A 12,297-nucleotide genomic window follows, 5' to 3' on the forward strand; every position below is an offset into this window, starting at 1 on the left:
CCTTCCCACCCGCCCCTTCTGCGCGCTCCATCTTCCCCTTCCCACCCGCTGCTTCTGCGCGCTCCATCTTCCCCTTCCCACCCGCCCCTTCTGCGCGGTCCATCTTCCCCCTTCCACCCGCCCCTTCTGCGTGCTCCGTCTTCCCCTCCCATCCGCCCCTTCTGCACGCTCAGCCTTCCCTTCCCACCCGCCCCTTCTGCGCGCTCAGTCTTCCCCTCCCACCAGCCCTTTCTGCGTGCTCAGTCTTCCCCTCCCACCCGCTCCTTCTGCGCGCTCAGTCTTCCCCTCCCACCCGCTCCTTCTGCGCGCTCAGTCTTCCCCTCCCACCCGCCCCTTCTGTGCGCTCCGTCTTCCCCTCCCACCCGCCCCTTCTGTGCGCTCCGTCTTCCCCTCCCACCCGCCCCTTCTGCGCGCTCCGTCTTCCCCTCCCACCCGCTCCGTCTTCCCCTCCCACCCGCCCCTTCTGCGTGCTCTGTCTTCCCCTCCCACCCGCCCCTTCTGCGTGCTCTGTCTTCCCCTCCCACCCGCCCCTTCTGCGTGCTCCGTCTTCCCCTCCCACCCGCCCCTTCTGCGTGCTCCGTCTTCCCCTCCCACCCGCCCCTTCTGCGTGCTCCGTCTTCCCCTCCCACCCGCCCCTTCTGCGTGCTCCGTCTTCCCCTCCCACCCGCCCCTTCTTCCCCTCCCACCCGCCCCTTCTGCGTGCTCCGTCTTCCCCTCCCACCCGCCCCTTCTGCGTGCTCCGTCTTCCCCTCCCACCCGCCCCTTCTGGGTGCTCCGTCTTCCCCTCCCACCCGCCCCTTCTGCGTGCTCCGTCTTCCCCTCCCACCCGCCCCTTCTGCGCGCTCCGTCTTCCCCTCCCACCCGCCCCTTCTGCGCGCTCCGTCTTCCCCTCCCACCCGTCCCTTCTGCGCGCTCCGTCTTCCCCTCCCACCCTCCCCTTCTTCGCCTTCCGTCTTCCCCACACACCCCCTCCCCTTCTTCGCCTTCCGTCTTCCCCACCCACCCTCCCCTTCTTCGCCTTCTGTCTTCCCCGCCCACCCTCCCCTTCTTCGCCTTCCGTCTTCCCCGCCCACCCTCCCCTTCTTCGCCTTCCGTCTTCCCCGCCCACCCTCCCCTTCTTCGCCTTCCGTCTTCCCCGCCCACCCTCCCCTTCTTCGCCTTCTGTCTTCCCCGCCCACCCTCCCCTTCTTCGCCTTCCGTCTTCCCCGCCCACCCTCCCCCTTCTTCGCCTGCCGTCTAACCCCGCCCACCCTCCCCTTCTTCGCCTTCCGTCTTCCCCGCCCACCCTCCCCTTCTTCGCCTTCCGTCTTCCCTGCCCACCCTCCCCTTCTTCGCCTTCCGTCTTCCCCGCCCACCCTCCCCTTCTTCGCCTTCCGTCTTCCCCACCCCCTCCCCTTCTTCGCCTTCCGTCTTCCCCGCCCACCCTCTCCTTCTCCGCCTTCCGTCTTCCCCGCCCACCCTCCCCTTCTTCGCCTTCCGTCTTCCCCGGCCACCCTCCCCTTCTTCGCCTTCCGTCTTCCCCACCCCCTCCCCTTCTTCGCCTTCCGTCTTCCCCACCCACCCCCTCCCCTTCTTCGCCTTCCGTCCTCCCCGCCCACCCCTCCCCTTCTTCGCCTTCCGTCTTCCCCGCCCACCCTCCCCTTCTTCGCCTTCCGTCTTCCCCGCCCACCCTCCCCTTCTTCGCCTTCCGTCTTCCCCTCTCACCCTCCTCTTCTTCGCCTTCCGTCTTCCCCTCCCACCCGCCCCTTCTGCGCGCTCCGTCTTCCCCTCCCACCCGCCCCTTCTGCGCGCTCCGTCTTCCCCTCCCACCCGCCCCCTCTGCGTGCTCCGTCTTCCCCTCCCACCCTCCCCTTCTTCTCCTTCCGGCTTCCCCTCCCACCCTCCCCTTCTTCGCCTTCCGTCTTCCCCTCCCACCCTCCCCTTCTTCGCGTTCCGTCTTCCCCTCCCACCCTCCCCTTCTTCGCGTTCCGTCTTCCCCGCCCACCCTGCCCTTCTTCGCGTTCCATCTTCCCCGCCCACCCTCACCTTCTTCGCGTTCCATCTTCCCCGCCCACCCTCCCCTTCTTTGCGTTCCATCTTCCCCGCCCACCCTCCCCTTCTTTGCGTTCCATCTTCCCCGCCCACCCTCCCCTTCTTTGCGTTCCATCGTCTCCGCCCACATTCCCCTTCTTCGCGTTCCATCTTCCCAGCCCACCCTCCCCTTCTTCGCGTTCCATCTTCCCCGCCCACCCGCCCCTTCTTCGCATTCCATCTTCCCCGCCCACCCACCCCTTCTGCGCGTTCCATCTTCCCCGCCCACCCTCCCCTTCTGCGCGTTCCATCTTCCCCGCCCACCCTCCCCTTCTTTGCGTTCCATCTTCCCCGCCCACCCTCCCCTTCTTTGCGTTCCATCTTCCCCGCCCACCCTCCCCTTCTTTGCGTTCCATCTTCCCCGCCCACCCTCCCCTTCTTTGCGTTCCATCGTCTCCGCCCACATTCCCCTTCTTCGCGTTCCATCTTCCCCGCCCACCCTCCCCTTCTTTGCGTTCCATCTTCCCCGCCCACCCTCCCCTTCTTCGCATTCCATCTTCCCCTCCCACCCGCCCCTTCTGCGCGCTCCGTCTTCCCCTCCCACCCGCCCCTTCTGCGCGCTCCGTCTTCCCCTCCCACCCGCCCCCTCTGCGCGCTCCGTCTTCCCCTCCCACCCGCCCCCTCTGCGCGCTCAGTCTTCCCCTTCTTCTCCTTCCGTCTTCCCCTCCCACCCTCCCCTTCTTCGCCTTCCGTCTTCCCCTCCCACCCTCCCCTTCTTCGCGTTCCGTCTTCCCCTCCCACCCTCCCCTTCTTCGCGTTCCGTCTTCCCCGCCCACCCTGCCCTTCTTCGCGTTCCATCTTCCCCGCCCACCCTCACCTTCTTCGCGTTCCATCTTCCCCGCCCACCCTCCCCTTCTTTGCGTTCCATCTTCCCCGCCCACCCTCCCCTTCTTTGCGTTCCATCGTCTCCGCCCACATTCCCCTTCTTCGCGTTCCATCTTCCCCGCCCACCCTCCCCTTCTTCGCGTTCCATCTTCCCCGCCCACCCTCCCCTTCTTCGCGTTCCATCTTCCCCGCCCACCCTCCCCTTCTTCGCATTCCATCTTCCCCGCCCACCCTCCCCTTCTGCGCGTTCCATCTTTCCCGCCCACCCTCCCCTTCTGCGCGTTCCATCTTCCCCGCCCACCCTCCCCTTCTGCGCGTTCTTTCTTCCCCGCCCACCCTCCCCTTCTGCGCGTTCCATCTTCCCCGCCCACCCTCCCCTTCTGCGAGTTCCTTCTTTCCCGCCCGCCCTCCCCTTCTGCGAGTTCCATCTTCCCCGCCCACCCTCCCCTTCTGCGCGTTCCATCTTCCCCGCCCACCCTCCCCTTCTGCGAGTTCCATCTTCCCCGTCCACCATCCCCTCCTGCGTGTTCCATCTTCCTCGCCCACCCTCACCTTGTGTGCGTTATGTCTTCCCTGCCCTCCCTCCCATTGTGCGCGTTACGTCTTCTCCACCCCCCCTTCCCTTGTGCGCATTCCAGATTCTCCACCCACATGCTCCTTCTCAGGGCAGCTTCCGTCTTCATCTCCCACCCACCCCTTCTCGGCCCGGCTTCCGTTGTCCCCTCCCACCCGCTCCATTTCAGGCCGGCTTCAGTCTTCTCCTCCCACCTGCCACTTCTCTGCACGACTTCCCTTCCCCTCACACCCACCCCTTCTCGGCACAGTTTCCATCTTCCCCTTCTCTGCGTTACTTCTTACCATCTCCCACCCACCCCTTCTCTGCGTTGCTTCTTACCCTCTTCCGCCCACCCCTTGTGCGTTGCTTCTTCCACTTTCCCGCCCACCTCTTCGGCGTTGCTTCTTCCCCTTTCCCGCCCACCCCTTCTCTGCGTTGCTTCTTCCCCTTTCCCGCCAACCCCGCGTTGCTTCTTCCCCTCTCCTGCCCACCCCTTCTATGCGTTGCTTCTTCCCCTCTCCTGCCCACCCCTTCTCTGCGGTGCTTCTTCCCCTCTCCCGCCCACCCCTTCTCTGCGGTGCTTCTTCCCCTCTCCCGCCCACCCCTTCTCTGCGGTGCTTCTTCCCCTCTCCAGCCCACCCCTTCTCTGCGTTGCTTCTTCCAGTCTCGCGTCCACCCCTTCTTGTTCATTTTGTTTTTGCTAATGCTGCACAGCATCGGCAAACAGCACTGGCAAATCCAGTTGGTCCAAAAGGCATGCAATGTCAACCTTGCCAATGCTATGTTTGAGGATATCTCGAAGTCTGCATTTTCCAAGCAGTTTTGATTCCCAAACATCGGATCAGCAACTTTCTGTGACCTAGTTCTCGCACGTTGTCAGAGAAGTAGTATTTTTTTTTTTGGAGTGACCGCAAACATATTGTTTCTTTAAATTACACCAGTCCTATCACCGCATTTGGCAAAGCAAACATACAATAGAGTCCGCATGTCCAGTTTGGTGACATTCTTTTTTGCCACTTTTGCATTCTGCTATCTCAAAACATAAAATAAATAGTTTTGCATATAGCCCTACAATCCTTCCAAGTTTGAATCCACTTATAAGACTTGAACACATGATCAGTGCAAAGTAAAGTTCATAACTTTTTTTAACATTTTTACGCTGATGCCTTAAACAATATAAAAGGTATTAGCCGAATAAAAACAATGTACAATATTATAACTAAAGATGAGGTTTTGAATTGGTGCATTAGAAGGGAGAAAACAACTTGTAAGGTGAGGGCTAGCCAAAGAAATGGGAGAAGATTTGGGCTTCATGAAGAGCGGCATAAGGCAAGCGCACTGACGGGAATTACAGCAAGACTTGTAGAAACGGACTTAATATTGGCTGAGGCAGGTGTATTGTAATGCAATATTTTGTAAAGGGAATCCACATTGCTGGAGCTAATAGAGAGTATTGTGTGAGATAGCCATTTATATGTGCAATGTAATGCCAATTATTTGTTCCTTTTGTTTTCTTTTTCTTTGATAATACTATTAAACTAAATAAAATGTTTTAGGAATAAAATGTCAATAGTGACCTAGTGTCACCAGTGAATTCATTGATTGTGATTCGTGTCATCATTGGAGAAAGGATTTGTTTGCCACTCACCAGAACTGGCACATTTCAGTGGTCCTCGAATTTGGATCATATACCTACTCGACTTAACTTTTTTGTAACCCTCTTTCTGCACATTCGTATGAATTTGTTTTATAACCACGTTACTTTCTGATTTTAGTAAACAACCACAGTTGTCCCTTGTTTAAAAAAATTGCTGTTTGGTTATGACATAAGTTATTCCATAGTCAAAGGCTGTCGGCAGCAATTACACGAGAAAGGAGATGGCCTTCGCTCGCTTCCTTTAATCTGTCCCAACATAGTTTTGCACAATCTTTGGCTTTGCACGACAGGCGTGGAGTTCGTATAGTGGCCCTTACCTGTTCTTTTACAGCCAGTCCCAGAGCCTGTTGTTAATGGGCTTCTGGGAAGGAGCATGCTTTCCGGGTGTACTTGCAGGAATGTTTGCGAAAGTTCAAACTTGCATATGGCCTGGTTGGAGGTGAGGGGAGCTCAAATCATTTCATCGTGAATCGTGTTAAAGCAAACCAAAACGATGGTCACTAAAGGTATTCATGCCAGATTTGGAGTATAAGTGTTGAGCTGTTTTTTTGGTAATAAAAAACAAAAATCCACTTGTGAAATTCTAATTTCGGATCAACTCAATAACTTCACGGCCCCTTTCCCCAAATTAACAATTCAGCATGAAAGTTGAGTAGAAGAATCATAGTTGACTGCACCAAGCAAGCGCCTCCCAAATTTTCATACAGATTTGTGATCTGCGTCAAACATAGGAATTAGGTAAAACACAGACAAACATAAAATACATTCGAAACTTATCTGCTTTTATGTTCTAAACTAAATGTCTAACAATCTACCCTACGGAAGTATGCCAAGTCAACAGATGCCCTGGTATGATTAAAATTCGATCTTTAGGTTACCTCGGTGCACTAAAGTTCAGCAGTTCTTGCTACAGCCGAAGGCAAACATTCCCTGTGACTTAAAATTGCAAAACTTGAAAATGCTAATTTCGGATCACCAGTATATAATCTTGCCTCTCCTTGACTGTTGTATAACAAATCTGAAACTAGGAAATCTAATTGCAGGGATCAGGTGTCTGCCAAATTTTGATCCTATTCCTCAAAGCTCAAATTGTTGCAAAGTTAGCCGTTTTCCAAAATGTAAGTTTGCTCTAGAATCAACAATTCAGCCAATCAGTTGCACATACACATGCATACAGTACATGCAGTGTCCATGCTTACCTGAGTGCTGCTGAATAACCGTGTGATACAATCTGGCTTTGTGTGACCATTTCGCTCTGGGTTTTTTGTTTATGTTCTTTGTAGATTAATTTTAAAAAGTCTTAAATTAGCTGGAGGCAGTAAACTAACATGCAAAGTAGAGGAAATGGCAATTCCTGTTTACAAATGCATACAATTGGAAGGGGGTAGAGTCTCTTAGTACAGTTTGCTGTACGCTTAGCGGTGGAAGAGGTGTTCCTTAAAGGGTTTTCTGCTCCTTTCTGAAGCAGAAGTGAGAAAGTGGATGTCTGATCTTGCATTGCCTTTTATTCTGGGTACGAGGGGCACAGACTGAAATGTTTGAGTTTTCAGCAGTATCTTGGACTCTTGACCTGGGACTAAAAGAGAAGGCACCTCCCTGGCCCATACAGCAGTAAGTCAAAGTCGGCATGCAGGGGTGTAAATCTGTTGCCATCACTTGAACTGTCTCAGCAGATCATGGACTATGAAGTTCCATGCCCAGCAATGCGGTGTTACCCACATGGCCTGTTTGCACGCTGTCTCATCTCTGTGTGCATGCTGTGATGCAGCTCAGCTCCATCTGGCCGTACAAATAGGAGTGGCCTTGGAGACTCAGGTGGTCCTGGTGATCTTAAGTCACAGATGGATGAGACCCACTTCCACCATTGATAACACGACTGTGCCATCGCATACACATTATGTATGTGGGAAGTCGGGAGTTTGCTGTGGCCCAGTGGACATACAGCAATTGCTATAATTAGCAAAAGTGGAAAAAGGCCTTCAGAAGAACGAATGAACAGATGGAAAACAGACAGGAAAGGGAGGTTAGAGTTTGAAGAAAATCTGTGAAGAAATGAGGGATAGATGAGGAATGAGGCTGGGTTGGCCTTGACACATACAATCTCTTTAAATGTATATACTTAAAAAATACTTAGTTTCTTCCTTCTGTGCACACAGAGACAGGTGATGGCACAGGCAGGCGCCACAAAGGGCAGAAGGAGCTGTTGACCCAGAGGATATAGATTGAGGGTGGGTCCCGCCGTTCTGTAGTACACGATCAAGTGCTGAGGTCTCGAGAGGAGTGAGGGTAAGGCACGAATGCTCAATATCGCAGGTGGTGCTGCACTTTGGATTTAAGGCAGTTCATGCACCTGTGGGTCACAGGTGCTGCAGTTGGGGTAAAGAAGAAGCCTACTGTGCAGCACCTGGAAGCATGGTATGCTTGTTCCTGCAGTGTGCAGGGACTATGCTGTGAAGGTATCATATGTTTTCTGCAGTGCATTGCGCGTGAAGACCTCTCATTCTCCTGCAGTGGATAGGAGAAGGTATGCTGCATCTGAGTGCAGCACAAGTTCATTCGCTGCGCAGCTCCTGCAATTCCTGCTGAACGTAGTCGGCACTCTGTCTTCACTACAGCTGTGCACAAAGACGAGACTTGAGTTGCATTGCATTTCATTATGTTCAAACACTGTCTTTGATTGAAGCTTCTGTAGGATATGTCAAAGAATGAGTTTTTAACTCCTAGACAACGTCAGTCCTACATGCCCCTATTTCCTACTTGCCAAGAGCGGTAGACCTTGTAGTAACAAGAAATTCCTTTCCACATTAGCACTAGATGGCGACATTTCAGACTTTGAGCTAAGCACTGGTTGTGCCCAACAGCGAGCTTCAGTGCCACTACTGACTTTGTTTTACGCTGGGCAAGTGAAGGTGAAAAGAATATTTTGGGGGCTGTGGCCTGGAGGCTGTAAAAATGCCAAAACTAATTGTTTTTGCGTTTGTGTAGAAAAGAGATTTTACCAAACTCTAACAAACGCTGAAAAAAGCAGCAGCAACCCAAGCCTCCCTAACACACAGGCGCAAATACAGCCCAGACTGCTGCTGCAAAGTAGGTTTCCTTCACACACAGAACAAGTAGGAGGAGTTCAGCACACACATATTAGCAAGCTTCCCTTGTCCTAGAACATGTTTGAGGGTAATGCATGTTCCAAGAGCAGGAAAACAAAATGACGAGGCCTAAGGAAGGGCAGACAGAATGTTGAGATGGACTGGGAGAGACACAGAAGAAAAAGAAGTCCGTTATATAAATAGTGAGTGTATCCATTTGTTGCTAAGGCCTTTCCTGAAGTACTTTGTACATAACAGATGGGATCCTTTAGAATGTGAGTCACAAAAAAGAAGTGACAGAGTGCACACCGATTGTTCCATGTTTTTCAAAAGTTCATTAGTTGTTTTTCTGTCGGCGTGCAAGCCTGGAATCGTGGCCTGCCCAAGACACGTGTTATGAATAATCACTTTAACAATGTGGGGCGAAGTAGCACCCCACTCCAGACGCGCAGCCATCATTTATGCATGACAAAGATGCACCAATTGTTCCAATCTTGTCCAAAATATTTTTATTCCATTTAGTCCAAAGGTTCTCTTGTATTAACCTCATTTTGTCCAGTCACACGAAGGACTCTTATGTTTACATAAGCCTTAATGCAGTAGAAATGCCGATACGGGCCTTACTCTAGTGCATGGCATGTTGCATAAATCCTCTTTCATGAATAGTTTTCAATACCCAATGCGTTTCGGGCCATTTTTCAGCCCTTCGTCAGGGGTTATCCCTGACGAAGGGCTGAAAAATGGCATCTTGTGTTTGGTTTTCCCAAATGAAATGATATGTGAAGTACATGTGGCCACCTCTAAAATATTACTAATAATTTTGGAGGACACATTTTATGTTGTATAATTTTTTGGAGACTGCCTCTGGTCTATTGTGTCTAAAGTTGGAGGACAAATATCATATGAGCTAGAAGGGAGCCCTGGAAAACAAATCATACCAACACCATATTGTAGTAAGTGATCATACTAAGTGAGTTCAGTGCTCTCTAGATATGAGGCGCTCTCCCCTCTTCAGCTTTGTAAAAATTGAGACAGAATGATTTATTGTATAGCACAATTTTCTTAAACTATTATCCAAAAAGTATAAGGTTTTACATTCAGTTCTAAAGAGCTAATTTAACATTCCAGTACAATAGGATTTCCCAGCAGCAACAAACAAATATGTCTAGAAAATGAAGGTGGGCCAATGCATATACAGGATGCACGGCAGAAACATATGGGTGCTGCAGGAGTAACAGTGCTTCTCCGAGCCTTACTGAAAATAAAGCCCAATTGAAAATCACAGGTCTGAAGGAATAATACATGTATTGCTCTTGTCTGATAAGTGAAAAGGGCTTATCAATTATTAATAATCAAAATTCCTGAGCGAGAAAATGAGGTACAACTAACATTGATGATTTTATATGCCATTGTATAAGGAGCTTGTCCGACTGTTCCCACAGCGGCTAACATCATTCGATGATCGGAACACACAGTGCAGACCCTAGTATCCAGTCTGCGGAATCTGGGTCAAATGTATTAGAACGTTTCACAGTGAGCGTGCTCATTGAGACGAGTAACAATACACTGTATCCAAACAGAGATCTGTGGACACAAACGTTTAACTATGCTGCGCATTGTAGTGGATTAAGATCCTACATTTTGGATATCATCACTTGATTGAAGCAGGTACGGTGTATAGGATGATATCACTAGAGGTTAACAGAGACGATTCTGTCCTGATGAGACCCCTGCTTCATTCTACAGAGTCGAAACATCGATACAATCTCACTGGTCTCAGTTATGAACTTTAGTGGAAATAAGATTAAAAAAAATCTGTATTGAAATTTGTTGCAACTTATCCCAAGCGTCTTTTGATGTGTATATGTTTTCACACATTAACAACTTTATTATACTATGCCGTCTGCCCTAGTAGGCATCATTCATTGTATTGTCATGACAATAATACATTTGTTTTGATACAAAGAGTGGCTCCTATGTGCATTGTTTGGTGCATAATTAATTGCATTTGAAAGAAATTGGACAAGGTGGAAATATTTGAAACTGAAATCCTTCGAACCACTTTGTGTTCTAATATTATTCCATGTCTCAGCCTGCTGAGGTCGATTCTCAGATTTTCACAACTTCATATCAGTATGTCAGAATGTCATATTGGATCACGGGTACTGAAAGATGGCAGGCTGAGGCTGTCAGTGTTCCATGACGCTGCCCAGTATATCCGTAAGATTGTAAGTCATTTATGCTCAGACCAGGAGTCCTTGTCCTTGAATATTTCATTTGTACTATTGCTGGTCATTTTAATGTTTGAAATTTACAAAATAGAGATCAGTATTACAAACTAACTCGTGATTGTTTTTTCCTAGTTACCCAGCTGTATGTGAATTTCTACAACATAATAACTTGTTATCGATACTTCGAGCCCATGAAGCCCAAGATGCTGGGTAAGTTTCATTCCAAGGTGTTATTTCATATTTTCAGAGTTTTTTTAAAATTTATTTTCCTATTAAGTTAAGCTACACATAAAAGCTTGATGAAGCAAGACAGCTCCATATTTGTATGTTATATATTCAACAACTCCTTTGATGCATAGTTTCATATTTTTCGGTCTTACCTTCATGTATGTGTTCTTTGTTAAATCTCCAGCTCCAATAAGAGTCGGGAGATAGTGAAAGCGGTTTCCCCGAACCCCTTTTTACTTTAAAAACTATTTTATGTTAAAAATCACATTCCCCCCTTTTTTTAAATGAGATGTGTCTCCCGGCTGTCAGTGTTTTATTTTCTACCAGATTTATCAATCAAAACTTAGTTCATCTGAACTTTTTGTTTATATCTTTTTAAAATAGTTTTTAATAATTAAAATACCCTGTGCTCTTAAGTCACTGGTAAAAAAAGAGATAATAGTTTAGCAAAGATGATTTCTCATTGGCCTACCTCTAGAATTGAGTAGGTGGGAGAATTTGTTAGTCTCCTAGTTAAAGTCTCACAAATGTATTAAGGCGTGGGCAAAGTAAAACACTGAAATTAGATACTCGCACTGGTTCAACTTATTAAGATTGTGTGTTACTATTTTGACTTGGTTAATTTCAGATTAAAATTATTTTGGATTATTAATTTCAGAATACCATTATATATTGACCTGGTAACAGTCAGTTCTGTTATTTTGTCAACATTTATTTCGGCATTACATTTTTTAAATGTATTATATGTTACTTAAGTGTTAACCCTGTACCTGTTTTTTTTTTACCCTTCCCCTTGTATATATGTATGTTTATATGTGTGTGAACTATTCACATAGTGCTAACCTAGTCAAAAGATAGCGGAGCACTGTATAGGGAACAAGGGAAAGATGCATTCAATACGTGATGGGAGAGGGGTGGGCGTAGTATCTAGGAGCGAAAGTGGGCTGCTACTTCATATTGATGGGGTGCTCTTTAAAATGTGTGGCGTTGGACCTTTCCTAAATTGTAGCAGGATTGGTGCAGTTCTGATGGATATGGGGATACGATTCCAGATCCTGGATGTGTAGGATGGAGAGGGCATTTTGCCTTCTCCAGTTTGATAGTACAGCGGATATAGATATGCCAACAACCACCAGAAAAGCTGAGCTTGTCAGCCAGTTCGACAAGAGCAGCCATTGAAGTTCAAAGAAGGTGGAAGTGATACACATTAAATTGTTTCTTTAGTCATTCTATTGTGATATTTTCACTGAGAGGTTTAAATCTCCCCCTACCCTCCCAACCCACTCTCCCCAAATTCCCATTTTTATTTTTACATTTATTTATAAACGTGTGTGTACATTTATATCTGTATTGGTGTTGACCCCTCTAAGCCCCTTTTTAAATTTTAAAAATTTAATATTATGTTTTTATTAGGCATATTAAACCCTAATCCCCTTCTTTTTTTCATTTCTTTTAATTTCTCTTTTATTATGGGGTAAAACCGCTCACCCACCTTTTTTTTTTTAAAATATATTTATATGAGATAATGGTTGATACACTTTCACTGGTTACAAACAAAGTGAAGACTGGCCATTCAAACTCCCTAAAGATCCACTTTGCAAATCAGAATGTCTAGGGACTACACCGACTAGGATTGGTCCAAAC

General features: G+C 48.6%; 1 protein-coding gene across 7 annotated transcripts in view; it reads left to right on the forward strand.

The window, feature by feature from the left end:
• The window catches only part of PPP3CA (protein phosphatase 3 catalytic subunit alpha), a 707,038-nt gene that overhangs the window by 592,127 nt on the left and 102,614 nt on the right, over positions 1 to 12,297 (forward strand). For all 7 annotated transcript variants that reach the window (XM_086961590.1, XM_086961592.1, XM_086961587.1 and 4 more), the window contains exon 7: positions 10,558 to 10,635. In XM_086961590.1, coding sequence (XP_086817716.1) covers positions 10,558 to 10,635 — 78 coding nt within the window. The remainder of the gene's footprint in view (positions 1 to 10,557; positions 10,636 to 12,297) is intronic.

The sequence above is a fragment of the Lissotriton vulgaris genome, chromosome 3_1 (genome assembly GCF_964263255.1).
Source record: "Lissotriton vulgaris chromosome 3_1, aLisVul1.2, whole genome shotgun sequence".
Classification (NCBI taxonomy): domain Eukaryota; kingdom Metazoa; phylum Chordata; class Amphibia; order Caudata; family Salamandridae; genus Lissotriton; species Lissotriton vulgaris.